Genomic DNA, 15,224 nt, shown 5'->3' on the forward strand with positions numbered 1-15,224 from the left:
AAATGTTGTATATGTTTACCTTATCTCCTTATAATTGATAGCTTTATCTGGTCTAACATTTCAAAATTACATATATTCCACAGCTGGGATGATCAGTGGCAGCTAACCAATTTTTTTTTTTTTTAAATTTACCTGTTACTCCGAAGTAGACGCACTAATGACTTAGCAACTATACCAGCTTCAGAGTTGGGTGCCACATGCCAATAAAGCTGCGCAACTGCCATCACCACCTTTAAAAAAAAAAGGTGATTATTTGCTGGTGATCATATTTATCTACGGAATATGTTAATTCCCTTTGCATCTCAAAAGGACATTTATTATTTTCTTTTTAAGGCTATGCTTTATTTATTTGTTTGACTGATTAATCCACTTGGCCATCTAACTCACCAACTGCAACTCTGGCTGGCTTACATAAGATTAAAACAGAAAGACAGAAAATAACCAACAAAAAGAAAACAAAGAAAATAATACAATTGAGGCTGATCATATTCATAACCTCAATTATTACAAAAATGGTCTCATCCAACACTGAGGCCCAATGCCTGGGGGAAAAGCCAAGTTTTCAGGGCCTTAGGAAGGACCAGCATATCTTCAGGGATATGCTATTCTATAGGGCAGGCGCCACAACAGGAGAGGGAGATATCTCCTGGATCCCATCAAACAGCAGTTTCATAGAGGAGACCTGAAGCACAGCCACCTTGTTGGACCTTGTGGGATGGGCAAAAACAGTCCTGAAAATAACCTGTCCCTGGTACCATGAAGGGCTTTACAGGTGATAACTAGCACCTTGAATTGTTCAAATTCTATTGTCTGATAAGAAAAATGATCTCCATGCTTATTTTATCTATATAACTCCAGTATTTTGGAGGGAAAATAATCCTTCTTCAGGGGCTACTTGCATCATCAAAGCAAACTTTGCAACACAACACTTAGTAAAAGCCCATGAAGAAATAAGTGTATCCCATTCCCCACATTTATCCAAGTTTTACACCAATAAAGTAAGAACTTTGGCTGCTATATACTGAAGTTTTAAATACCAAGCTTCACATTCCAATTAAACAAATTAACTGACATCATGGGATGAGACAAATCCAAAGATTACGTGCTTTGAATATTTATAAAATTTCTTTTCTAAAATGGTCTTAAGCAATAAAACTGTTGTTTTGCTCTAGCAAAAAGGTTTGTACAGTTAATAGCACTGCAATATTTTTATGGCTCCTACTACACTTGAAAGATGTGAATTCCTTAGAAGAAAGTGTATGTAATGACCACCGTGGCTGGACTAGGATGGACATCCAATTTCCAACCCAAGAAACATGAAAAAAAATGTGGCACATTTATCCTTTAAAACAAAATCTCAACCTGAATGCATTTTGAGGAAAAAACTCTTATTCCGGAAAACGGTGCAGTAGACACAGCATTTGTAGCATATGATGTGCCACAGTTTTCCATGAAAACATGTCAGGACTAAGGGTTTGTAATAAAATGTATTTCTACCATGCATCTTTTTCATCTTCTTGGCTTCGCGTGTGTCCTTTTGTTTGTCCATCACAAGAAACATTCTGTCTGTTCAGTCAGTGTTGTCCAATGAGCATCATGACGTGGATGTTCACATTAAAGTATGTGTTCACATTCACAACAATTATGTGCAACACTCTTCCCACTAATTAGGCCTAATATTCAAGATCCCATGTTAGATTTGCTTTAAAAACTTAGTAAAACAGACAAGTAGAAAAACAGACAAATCCTAAAAAGAACCCCATTTATAATAAAGAGACAACTCCTCTATTCACTGTCATAAATGGAATGATTTTTAAATACCATAGGTTCACAATGTTATTCTATTCCCTTCGGGAGGTCTCAAAATTGAACAGCAATTCTAATTTGTTTAATTTGTAAATTTGTTTCTGCCTATCCTGGGAGGACTAATTAAAAGCCAAGACTACTATGGTCATGTACAAATTCTGAGTATGCTTAATACATCTTGCCCATTACTGACAACTAAGAAAATTAACATGCTTGCTTTAAGAAAATCCACAAAGAATATCCTTTGAATATTTTTTTTTCATAGTGAGGGCAACTGTACAGAGGAGATTCTGAATTGGGCTTTGTTAAAAACTGGCCTATAGATCCTTTTCATTGGTTGTAAAACATGCATATCAGAGATGGTGGAAGTGAATTTCTCTCTCTCCCAAGTTCCTACAGCAGCTCTCCCAGAATTTTCCAAATGGTCCACAAAGAGCCAAGGAGATGAATGGCACAAAACAGAATGTGGCTTAGGGAGGATCATCTCAAAGAATCAGGTAGACCCATTATTTCTGGGGGAAGGAACATTCACTTAAAGTGTCTATAGCTGATCTGCAGGAATCCCACTTCACTACAGAATAGTTCATCCCATTCACCTACTAGGCAAGTACTCTTGATAGGACATCATTAGAAGTTCAAGACAGCCACTGAGAAGAAAGAATAAAGCAAAGACAACTTCTACGAACCCCAGTACATGTGCTGAACTCTAAACCCAACTATTCGGCTAAATGAAAAAAAAAATGTGAATGAAATTAGCCATACAGCAGCATTCCGGCTTTGTAGTAAAGGTTTTGTATTTCTTATCAGTAATCTGTGGTCTGGATCCATAGAATAGGACTTGTTCACTTTTGGATCTTTATCCTGTTGCTCATCAGATTCATAGAAATTCTTTTCACTGTATTCTTCCAAAGCACCATCCTATAAAGGGAAATAACACCCATTGTTTAATTTTTATTTTCAAGCAACATCAAAATTATAAATGTGGTATACCTTCTACATTTTTCTGATATGTTGATTTCAAACCACAGTTTAAATTTATCAAGGGATTTTTTTTCCAATTTAAAGGAAAAAGGGAAAAATGAACATCCTATTTGTTCATTGCATCTTTGCAATTCAGTTAACCAAACATCTAGCATGTGGTATGTCTATGAGTATTATACCCCCTCCAAAATCAAAGCACAAAACTCTAATTAGTAGGAGATACAGCATGAAAATACAACTTAAAGAATAACCTAAATATTAAGTTTTTATCATAGACCATCTATGCTAATTTGTTTTTTAAATGCCATAATTAGAACATGTTCCAAGATGGAAATTTCTTGATTGCAACTTATATTCCATGAACAACCTAACAAAATATTAAAAATTGTTCTCTGGTTCTTTATAGGTAGTATGGCATCACAAAAAACAAACAAACCTACCTACCAACCCCTAGGTAGGTTTGCACACCACAGTTAATTCTTTCATGATTTCCAACTGTATTCTGTGGTGATCAGAACTGTATGCAATTGTTTCAGATGTGGACATATCATTCTTTTATTTTCAATCCTTTCCTAATTATCATGATCATGGAATTTGCTTTATTGCTGACATGCTGAGTCAATATCTTCACTGAGCTATCTTGTATGACCCTAAGATCCTTTTCCTGGTTAGTGAGTTATGAATCAGAAGTCTGCCCAACACAATCAAATCTCTGAGGGCCACTGAAGATGTTATGAATTAAGGCTGTTCATGTTGCTTTAGTCATTTCCACAATTTTTCTTTTACTTGTTGAAGCTGCCAGACAAGATCAGAAAATCTTAACAAATCTGTAAAGTTACAGCAGTTCCAAGTAGGACTGTGTTCCAGCTTGGGGTAAAACTGGATGAAACAGGAAAACCTTGGATAGTTTTTAACTCATGCAACTGAAGACAGATATCTCAAACGTTCCCTTGATCTAGACTAAGCTAATCTAATATGGAAGACAGTGAGGTCACTGTAGCTAGAAGGGATATAGGAGAGTTTACAGATGGGGCTTTGAGAGAATATCACCTCTACCTTTTTCTTTTCACAGTAACGAGCTTCTTCCATGAATCCTGGAAACAGAAGGTCTGCATGATGCTATGCTAGCTTATAAGAAAATCTCAGGCTGAGCCCATCTCTATAGAGTTCCTATAAAGAAATTATAGACAGCTGCCTATTGGGCAGGAAGACAGAGAGAGAGAACAAGAGCTCTGGTTGCCTGTCAGTGGCTAGGCCTTTGTTAAAGAATAGAGGAATTATAGGATGGAAGGAACCCATTTATCTGGGATAGTCGTCAAGACTATCCCAGATAAATGGCTGCCAACCTTTGTTTGAACAACTCCAGTGACTGAGCATCCTGTAGAGAGTAAGGTGATCTTGATGGAAACATGCAAGAACCATTATCTAAACAAAGGGTAAACCTTTATGTCCTGAGAAACAAGATAATATTCTGAAGGGGCTCAGGCAGACACCTCCCTGATTCACTGGGATATGGCGGGGGGTGGGGTGCAGCACAGACTTGCAAAATTCTATTATAGCCATCTCAATAAAAGTAGTTCTAGTCTTCCCGTGGAATTGATTTCCTAGTCTTGTTTTACCTAGTAGAACTGACATATCCACAACTCTGGGGGATAGGCTGTTTCACTGCTTAATAGCTCTCACCATCAGGAAATTCCTCCTTATATTGAGTTTCATAGCTAAATCCCTTCTATGAAACTTTCACCCACTGGTTCTTGTCCTGCTGTCGAGGATTAGAGAATTAATCCACACCTTCTTCCTTGTGACACCCCTTCAAGTACCAGAAGACTGCTAACATGTCTTCCCTTAGCCTTCTTTTCTTTAGACTAGGCATACACACTTCTTTTTATTGTTCTTCAAAAGATTTAGTTTCCAAGCTGTTTGCTATCTTTGTTGGTGATATCAACAACTCTGAGAGGGTAGTCATTTTTTAAGATTTTTAAAAATACTACCAAGGGCTCTGCTTTTCCCCAATGTACACCCCTGAACTAGAAATGAGCTGGAACAAAGCACTTATTCCAAGCCAATACAGGGCAGATCAGGGTACTTCACAGTCCAGGATCAAGCCCCAAAACAGATTAGGCAGTCTGTCTACAGCTTTAAATCCATTTAAGCAAACAAACTTGTAAGACATATTTAAAGTATAATATTTATTGTTGAATGTTCAATAAAAAGCTGTTTCAACAAATTTACTTGTATCATTTTAGTGGGCAAAAAAGACATACACTTATTATTTTTTTAAGATTAGTATTCCTGTACCATCACAGGTTCTAATGTCAAAATGATATTCATTCTCTTGTCACAGTAAAAATTAAGAGACATTTAACAAAATTAAGAAACACACTGGAAATTGTTTTTTTTTTCCTTGTTTGCTGGATCTCTTTAGCAGCTGAAGCAAAGTAATTCAAAATTATTAATCTACAGAGAGATACACATTTAACTTGAGAAGGAAGATGAGGAAATCTGCTTGGAAAGAAAGGTAAATTCAGAAAATAAATATGCAAATATGCATTTTAACATTCTTGAATGTATTAATCTGAAAGGTTTAATTTCCATTTTCCTGCCTCAGCTTTTTTTATAAAATGTCATGCCCTATAAATATGCTGTTATTTTCTATAGTCAAGCACCCCCTTAACAAATCTTCTCATTAATATGTAAATTTAAAGTCAATCGGTCTTCTCCCTGACAGCACCATGAATTCCTAGTGCACTGTATAATCGATTTTGACTTGGCAACCACTATTTATCAAAGATGTCAGTTAGAAAAATTATGGAAAATGCAGTACAATTGATATGACTGCAATATACTTTGTCAACATTTAATTGTTCTTCAAATCATACATTTACATATAAACAGACTAAACTGATCTATAATGATGCAAATAAACTAAATTAAAAATCTGTTCTACTACATAAGAAGCTTGTTATATGTTTATTCAAGAAAGTACTAGGAAAAAATATGAGGACCTGCTGCTTAAGTTTCAGAGATTTCTTTCTGCTATTTTAGCAACTAAATTAATAAGAAATCTGCCTATTTATTTATTTGATTTGGCACCACCTGATTTCAGATAGATGAGTGGCTCCCCCCCCCACACACACACAATGGCATTCCAGAAAGCCTTAAAAACCTGAGGTGGGATGGCTGGTGCCTCTATCAGATATGTTTGTATGTCTGGGTGTTGTTGGCTAGTCCCACCATCTTGTTCTTTATTTTTCTTTATAATCCTATTTATCTTGCACTTTCTACTGGTTGGGTTTTATTGTGGGTCGCCCAAAGTCAGTCTGGAGTGGGGCAGTGAATGCTGCTATTTCTTATATATTTTTACAAGAATAGAACTAATCATTTATTTAGTAATAACAATTTGTCATTCTAAGGCTCAATATATTGTCATTCTAAAACTCAGTATATTGTATTATGTCTGTACTAACTGCTCCCAACCTAGGTAAGCAATAGTTTAGATAAAACATTGCAAACTGAATGAAGTCATTATAATACATCTATGAATGATCAGTGGGTGGTATTTCATATTTAAAACGTGAAATATCGTCCCATAAATGTGGAAACAAAAATTTAAATCTGCCTGTGCCCACAAAAAATGATGGAAGCAAAGATTTGAATGAAAGGTGTTTAGTGTCCAACAGTCACTAAGATTTAACACTGGTTTATATCAACAGGATTAGAATTTGAGGAGAACTGGAGATGCTAACTCAGGAAGACAAGTATGAGAGGCATTACTGAAACTGGTGGGATGATCCTATCATTGGCACTGGAAAACTACAACTTTTTCAAAAGGTACAAATCTAACAGAAAGGGCAAGTCATACTATCACAGTTTTTTTACAAACCACCTGGCCAAGCAGAAGATATGAAGACTATCTGTATCAGATGACCAGTCTTTCAAAGAGGCATGCAATAGGGTAATGGGAGATCTCAATTATCCTGACACCCACTGGGAAACTAACTGAACCAAGAGTAGAGGTCCAACTAATTCTTGTCCTCTTTTACTGACATCTTCATTTATCAGAAGGTGGAAAAAAGAACGAGGAATTGGTTAAAAAACTGAAGGTGATTGGTACCTTGGGAAAAGCGATCATGTTATCCTTGAATTTGTGATATCCAGAGGAGAAAGAACTGAGAAAAGTCAAATCTGTACATTAGTCTAAAGGAACTAGAGGAGATGATTGTAATCCTTGAGTAGATTGGCAAAATCCATGAAGACTAGAGAATATCAAATATCATCCCCATCTTCAAAAAGGAGAAGCAGCAATAGAATTGTCAGCTTGACATAGGCAAGGTCCTCAAATTATTAAACTGCATGTTTTAAACGTTTGGATAGGCATGCTATAATTAATAGCAGCTGCACTGCTTGTTGCAGATACAGAGTTACTAGCTTTGTAGATCAGGAGAATGCTGTAGATATACAGCACCTGGACCTCAACAAAGCCTTAGATAAACTCTCATCATAATCTGCTTTATAAAAAAATAGAAAGATGAACTGTGGGCCAGACAATATCACTGTTACACAAACTCAGAACTAGTTGAATAACCACATCAAAAGAGTGCTTGTTAACGGCTCCACTTCAATTTCATAAATGGAGGTTTTGAGTGGAGTGCCAGAAAGCTCTGTTCAGGGCCTTGTACTGCTCAGCATTTAATCAATGACTTGCATGAGTGAGTTGAGGGGTCACTTATCAAGTCTGAAGATGACACAAAGCTAGGAGGGGTGGCTAATAAGAGCAGAAAGAGAAGATTTTAAAAGGCAGAGTCAGGCTTGAACAGTAATGAATAGGATGGAATTTTAATAGGGAGACGTGTCAAGTTATGCATCTGGGGGGGGAAAAATGAAAGGGACAAGTATAGAATGGGGGTGAACCTGGATTGGCAAGAGTACAGGTGAAAAGGATGGGTGGCCTTGTCAACCACAAGTTAAATATGAGCCAGTAATGATGCAACTGCTATAAAGACAAATGCTATCTTGGTGTGCTATAACAGGTGCATAGATGATGAGATTGTGAAAAGTGATTGTTTCACTCTGCTGTGTTCCACTCTGCTTCAACTCACTTGGAATACCATGTCCAGTTCTGGGCATCACAGTCCAGAAAAGACAGTGGCAACCTTGAACAAGTTCAGAACAGTACTACCAAGATTTTGGGGAATCTAGCCTCCAAGCCCTGTGAGAAACACTTAAAGGATCTGGGTAAGTTTTGCTTACAAAACAGATAATGGAGAGATGATATGAAACCAAGGCTGTCACACAAAATAGGGAGTGGAATTATTCTCTGTTGGCAGAGAGCAGGACCAATGGGTTAAAATCAGAAAGAAGTAGGTTCAAGCTAGACATCAAGAGGAACTTCTTTAATGTTTTCTTTTATTTATTTATTAAACAAATTTATATGGCTGCCCAACTCATACACATACAGTGACTCCAAGTGGCTTAAAGGTAAAGGTAAAGGTTTCCCTTGACATTAAGTCCAGTCGTGTCTGACTCTAGGGGGAGGTGTTCATCTCCGTTTCAAAGCCGAAGAGCCGGCATTTGTCCGTAGACACTTCCGTGGTCATGTGGCCAGCATGACTACATGGAACACCGTTACCTGCCCACCGAAGCGGTACCTATTAATCTACTCACATTTGCATGTTTTCGAACTGCTAGGTTGGCAGGAGCTGGGACTAGCAACAGGCGCTCACCCCGTCACGCAGATTCGAACCACCGACCTTCCGATGAGCAAGCTCAGCAGCTCAGTGGTTTAACCTGCAGCGCCACTATACAAAAAAACCAATAAACCCCCACCCCTGGCAGCTCTGGATTGACTTGGGGTCCCCAGGCCCACTGACAAAACCACTTCTTCAGGGCCTCCAGAAAAGGAGCAAGGTGGAGGCCAATCTTATCTCTGGGGGAATGATGTTCCATAGGGAGGGAACCACCATGGGGAAGGCCCTATTTAAGTTGTGAGCCAATGAAACAGGCTGCCACACAAAATAACGAGTTCTCCATTTCTGGAGAAATTCAGACACAGTCTGGACAGCCTCTCTCAAAAATGATGTAGTCGATCCTGCACCAATATGGGGTTGGACTAGATAACTCTGGGCTAGATAAGGTACCTTTCAACTCTATGAATCTGTGATTCTACCAACATTATACTCATGAAAGGAATTCTTCCTAATCAGGGAAAGGGATCTGGGTAAACTGGTAGACCACAGATCAAGCAATGTGCTGCAGCTGCCAAAACAGCCAAAGCAATATTGGGCTGCATTAATAGAGGTATAATATTGACATCACGGGAAGTGATAGTTGTACTCTACACAGCACTGGTCACACCACCCTTGGAATACTGTGCCCAGTTGTGGCCATCACAACATAACTGCAAGAAGGATGCTGAAATAATTGTGGGCGTGCAGAGAAGAGCAACAAAGATTGTGGGGCTTAGAGGCCAAATCCTATGAAGAACAGTTAAAAGAAATGGTTATGTTTAGCCTAAAGAAGAGAAAGCTAAGGGACGACACGATAGCAATCTTTCAATACTTGAAGGGCTATCATAAGGAAGGGGGTGTGGATTTATTGTCTCTAGTGCCTGAGTGTAGAACAAGAGCCAATGGGTGGAAGCTTTACAGACAGGGACTCAAACTTGAAATAAAGAGGAATTTCCTGACTATGAGGGCTTTTAAGCAGTGAAACAATCTACCTCCTGAAGCTGTGGGTGCTCCATCACTGGAGGTTTTCAAAGGAAGTTGGACACCTTTTCTCTGCATATCTGATCTGAGGATTCCTGTCCTGGCCAAGAGGTTGGACTAAAAGTCCCTTCCAACCCTATGATTCCATGATCATCGTTTGTATCTCAGAGCCTCCAAAGAAGACCTAGGGGTCATGTAGTAGGTGCAAGAATGCAGGGTGCAACTGAATACAAGCTTTTATTTGTAGAAGTTATAATAAAAAAAGTTGAAACAACATTCTGTTGTGTGTGTGTGTGTGCATGTGCACATGTGTGTTTTGAATGCACATTTCACAGAATCATAAAAGAAAAAATTATTGTCAATTATTAGTATGCTTTCTTCAATCACTGGGTAAAAGAAAATTGTGAAATAGAAAGCTATGGGAGTATAAAACCAAATAACCAGAATAAATCTGGATATATGATGAGTATCTTGGTGAACAGATTAACAAGCAAAAAAAAAAAAAAAAAGCTAATTCTTGATTTAATGGAAGTAGCATAATCAGTTCAGCAATGACAATATTTATTTTAATCCTCTCCATCCAGCTCATAAAGATATCTACATTATGCTATGCCACAGTATGATAAAATAATATGTACTTATGAGAAAATATTAAGTGGGGAGAAAGGACATATCCAAGTCTGAAACAATCTTATTGCTTTATTATAAATATGACCATATAGTCTTCATGTCACCAATAATGGTTATACCTTTAATTACTCCTAGTTCAAGAACACTGAGCAAACTAATGTATGACTATAACATTTGATACCAAAGAGATGAAAATGCTATTCTGGGTGATCCTTGTTGGAAAGTGTTCATAAATAAATGTATCATTCTAGCATTATTTTTGGTGCTAACATAAAAAAAAAAAAGACAGGGAATAATGAATTTCATACAACAAGCAAGAAATTGAGAAGCTGGAGTAACAGAAAGAGTGGATAACAAAGTCTAAGATTATCTTTACTGCAATAATATTATACATAAGGCAAATAGCCATTGGGCAAGCCACAGCATATACAGTAGTGCTTAAAAGTTTGTGAACCCTTTTGATTTTTCAATATTTATGCATAAATATGACCTTACACATGATCTGTTCTCCACACAAGTCCTAAAACTAGATAAAGAGAACCCAACGAAACACAAGAGTCAAAAATGTTATATACTTGTTCAATGATTTATTGAGAAAAATGATCCAAAGCTACATATTCCTGTGTGGCAACAGTATCTGAACCTCTAGGATTCTCAGTTCATTTGAAGGGAAAATAGAGTCAGGTGTTTCAATCAATGAGAAGATAATCAGGTATGAGTGTGGTAGGTCCTGCCTTATTTAAAGAACAGAATTTTGGGTATTCACTATCCAAGTCTGATCTTCATAATATAGGTATGTGGAAGTATGTCATGGCTTGAACAAAGGAGATTTCAGAGGACCTCCAAAAAACAGTTGTTGATGCTCACCAAGCTGGAAAAGGTTACAAAACTATTCCCAAAGAGTTTGGACTCCACCAGTCCACTGTCAGAGCAAGGTATGTAATACTCCAGGAGGTCTCAAAGAACACCAGGGTAACATCTAAGGAACTAAAGCCTTTCCTGTGCAAATGTCAGTGTTCATGAGACCACCATGAGGAGAACACTGAACAAGAATGGTGTGCATGGCAGGGTTGCAAGGGGAAAGCCACTACTCTCTAAAAAGAACACTGCTGCCTCTCTACAGTTTGTGAAAGACCATGTAGATAAGCCAGAAAGCTACTGAAGAATGTTCTGTGGACGGATGAGACCAAAATAGAACTTTTGGCCTTGAATGAAAATGTTATGTTTGGTGAAAGGCAAACACTACATTCCAACATAAAGAACCTTATCCCATCTGTGAAACATGGTGGTGGCAGTATCATGGTTTGGACCTGCTTTGCTGCTCTGGACCAGGACAGCTTGCCATCATGGATGGAACTAGGAATTCTGAATTATACCAGCAAATTAATTAATAATAATTTATTAAATTTATATGCCTTCTGACTCCCAGGGACTCTGGGCGGTTTACTATTATTAAAACGTTTAAAAGCAAGAACACTACAAAAAACACAAAAACAGCACAAGATAAAAGAACAACAATGATAAAGAAAACAAACCCAGAGGGGAACAGAAAGGAAGAAATGGGTGTCAGTTGCTTCTCCAAAGGCCTGGATGAAGAGCCATGTCTTTAAGGCCCTTCAAAATACCAGAGGGGTGGGAGCTGTTTGAATTTCAGGGACAACTTCATTCCAGATGGTAAGTGCTGCTACAGAGAGGGTGCACTTCTGGGGTCCAGACAGATGGCATTGCTTAACTGATGGAAACTGGGGAGCACCAACCCTGCCAGATAAAAAATTCTACAGGAAAATGTCGGATTATCTGTCTGTGAACTGAAGCTCAAGAGAAAGTTGGTCACGCAGCAAGACAACAATCCAAAACACACAAGTCGTATGAAGAATGGTTCAAGTAGAAGAAAGCTAATGTTTGGAATGACCAAGTCAAAGTCCTAAACTTATTCCTATAGAAATGTTGTAGAAGGACTTGAAGTGGGCAGTTCATGCAAGGAAGCCCACCAACATCCCTGAGTTGAAGCTGTTCCATAAGGAGGAACAGGCTAAGATTCTTCCAAACCGATGTGCAGGACTGATCAACACTTACTGGAAATGTTTACAGGTAGTCCTCATTTAGCAACCACTATTGGGACTGGCAACTTGGTCATTAAGTGAAGCAGTCATTCAATGAAAATCACGTGACTGCAACTGTGCTTACATTTTTACTTCAGCTTTCCTTTGCTTTGCAGGGTCTGAAGGATACAACCCCAAACAGCCAGGTGAATCCAAACCATGGGGAAGGTTTTCAGAACTTAACTCACAGGAAGCCAGGGAAAATGGCAAATTATATAGCCCTTTTTCCCAGCCCCCACCCCTTGGAACACACAGCCTGGCACTGGGAAAATTATCAAGAAGGAAATTAATGTTTGTATTTACATTCACTGGAGAGAAAGGGATTACAAGAGAACAACAGGCACACAATGGGGAATACTCATAGAAAAGAACGAGCTAGCATTGGCTGTTTACCTAGAGGGCTTGCCCCAAGCCACTTAGGAGGCAAACAAAAGCCTTTAGTGTGAAGGGTCTTGTCAATTTCAGGCAGCAGCTGCAAGCCAGCCAAGTGTTCTTATCAAGGCGGGCACTGCATTGGGAAGAAAAGCAGCTCAGGAACAGATAGCTTGCTTAGGCAATCTCCCTGCTCTGGGGAAAGGGGGTAGAAAAAAAGAGTCAGGGACAGGGCAACACTACTAACTGACTGTAATGGCAAAGACATGACTGAGAAAGAGAGAGAGGCGGCGAAGGTTGTATACGCGAGCATTGATCACAAAATTACTTTTTCATCACCGTCATAACTGCGAATGGTCACTGTCTGAGGCAGCTGATAAATAAGGACTACCTGTAGTTGCAGTTATTGCTGTCAAAGGGGGGCATACCAATTACTGAAAGCAAAGGTTCACATACTTTTGCCACACACAAATATGTAGCTTTGGATGCGCAGACAGCACTTCCACTGGGACCACCAGCAAAGCAATATGCAGTGTAGGATGTAACATGTTTGCAGGGACTCTTGGCATTCTTTTAACACTATAGAAAGTGTTGAATCTGCACATGTGTATGATCATTACTACTGCTATTTGAAATAAATTATTAGCGCACAGAACTGAAAATATACTTGAAAGCCTGATTTTAGCAACACAGAGCTATCCAAACAAGTTCTTAACTGGCTTACCTCTTTCCAAGGGCTCACAAACTGTGTTCGTGCATACCGAGTCAGCATGTGAATAATAACAACCTGTCCCCATTCTTCTACATCAATTAGCAGATTACAGAGCTTTCGGTAGTTCTTGTGAATCAGATCTATTCTGTCTGGACATACTTCTTCAAATGCCATCACAACACTCCCTGCTACAAGCTAGAGAAAAATAATTTAAACACATAAGAGTCAGTAATTTTGGCTAAGAATCTTATTCTAAATTTAAATATGACAGGCTCTAGGAGGGAAGTGAATTATCAAGAAGCAGGACAGCAAGTGATACTGACAAGATTAGACTAGCTCTCTGTCCACATATAATTGCAGAATTGTATTTTATATCTTTGATATTACCCGTGTCTTAAGAATCTGTTGACTACATCTGCAGTTACCATCTTAAGATACCAATAACATGGACTTTTTCTCCCAAAAGAATCTTCTATATCTCTAGATTGTGGCAGGCATCCTGCTTGCTATGTTGTGCCAGCACCAAAAATAGGGACACTTTTTTGCAGCCCTGAGTGGGTCTGCAAGAGTAGCAGAGAACCAGGAGATTTCCCAGATAGGTCTCTTCTCAAGCAAAGGACCAATTTTTCAATGTTTGGCCATAATTAAGGCCATCAGAGTTCTCTAAAAATCATTGGATAACTTTGAATAGCCTCAAATAATCCCTGGAGGGCTATCATTGCAGATTTACAAAACTTCACCATGCAGATTCTAAGAGGTTCATCCAATCAGTTTTAGCGATGCAAAATGTTGACTCCATGAAAAGGATTTGGTCTATGATGGTTCAGAGCTCCCAATTACAGTTCTACAGATAAGGATTTTCTACTCTGTTTAATCTACCCTAAATCAGCATTTCCAAATTGTAGCTCTGTGTTAGGAACAGCCCATTCTCCAGTCCTACTGCATTCCAAGTTGTAAAATAAGGCATCATCCTGCTTATTGTCAATACTAGGATACAGATGGACTTGAAATTGAAGAAAGAAAAGAATAAAGATTGTCAGATCTATCTTATTTTTTATATAAATTGCAAATATTCCATCCATCTCCCTGCAGTCCAGATCTGTGCCAGGAAATTAAAGTTTGCATAATCCTTCACCAAGCTATACATTTGTCTGAAGCATCTGATACAGTAATTCACAATGGAAATCTTTAAGAGATCTTCACACATGGACCACATTTGCTTCAAAAACGTATCAAAATTAATCAGGAGATGGCTGTGTTAGAACAGAAAAAATGTGGCCTTAAGCAGTAAGCAAACAGGAATCCCACCTTAGTCTAGTGACTGGAGAAATAAGCTCAGATTTAGGAAACTGTACTAAGAACCTGAGACAGAGAGTCTCAAGCTTTCATTCAATGTAATATTTGCAATATCAAGGTATTAAAAACATATCTGCCTGTACTGTTAGGAATGTATTACAGTGAATTGTGATAGGAAAGTTAACTGGGCCCCTCTCCATGACCCTCTTCCAAAATTATGCCAAACAATATTCAAACTCGCATGAAGCATACTGGCAAACCAAGAACTACAAAGATTACAGAAAGGCATATTTAATGTCAGAGGGAAAAACATAACCCTGAAAAAGTGTTAATAGTAAATTCCCAAGCAGACTCATAGCGAGTCTATTACGAGTTTCTTGGAAACATTTCCTTCCCATGGCCCCCACACCTGGGCTGTGTTGCCTATCCTCACATAAATTGACTCCCTCCACTTCGCCTGCTTCCAATAATCTCCCATTCATATATACTAACAGCAACCTATCTTCAAAAAGGAAAAAAAAAAAGAATGACCCAGGTAACTACAGACTTGTTGGTTTGATATCAATAGCATGCAAAACTCTGGAACAAATTATTAAGCAGTTGACTTGTGAGCATGAA

General features: G+C 38.4%; 1 protein-coding gene across 2 annotated transcripts in view; it reads right to left on the bottom strand.

The window, feature by feature from the left end:
* AP3B1 (adaptor related protein complex 3 subunit beta 1) overlaps positions 1–15,224 on the bottom strand; it is a 199,117-nt gene that overhangs the window by 118,237 nt on the left and 65,656 nt on the right. For both annotated transcript variants that reach the window (XM_063295553.1, XM_063295554.1), the window contains exons 7-9: positions 13,323–13,505; positions 2,569–2,724; positions 133–230 (exon numbers count right to left, since the gene is read on the bottom strand). In XM_063295553.1, coding sequence (XP_063151623.1) covers positions 133–230; positions 2,569–2,724; positions 13,323–13,505 — 437 coding nt within the window. The remainder of the gene's footprint in view (positions 1–132; positions 231–2,568; positions 2,725–13,322; positions 13,506–15,224) is intronic.

The sequence above is a fragment of the Candoia aspera genome, chromosome 2, assembly GCF_035149785.1.
Source record: "Candoia aspera isolate rCanAsp1 chromosome 2, rCanAsp1.hap2, whole genome shotgun sequence".
Lineage (NCBI taxonomy): Eukaryota > Metazoa > Chordata > Lepidosauria > Squamata > Boidae > Candoia > Candoia aspera.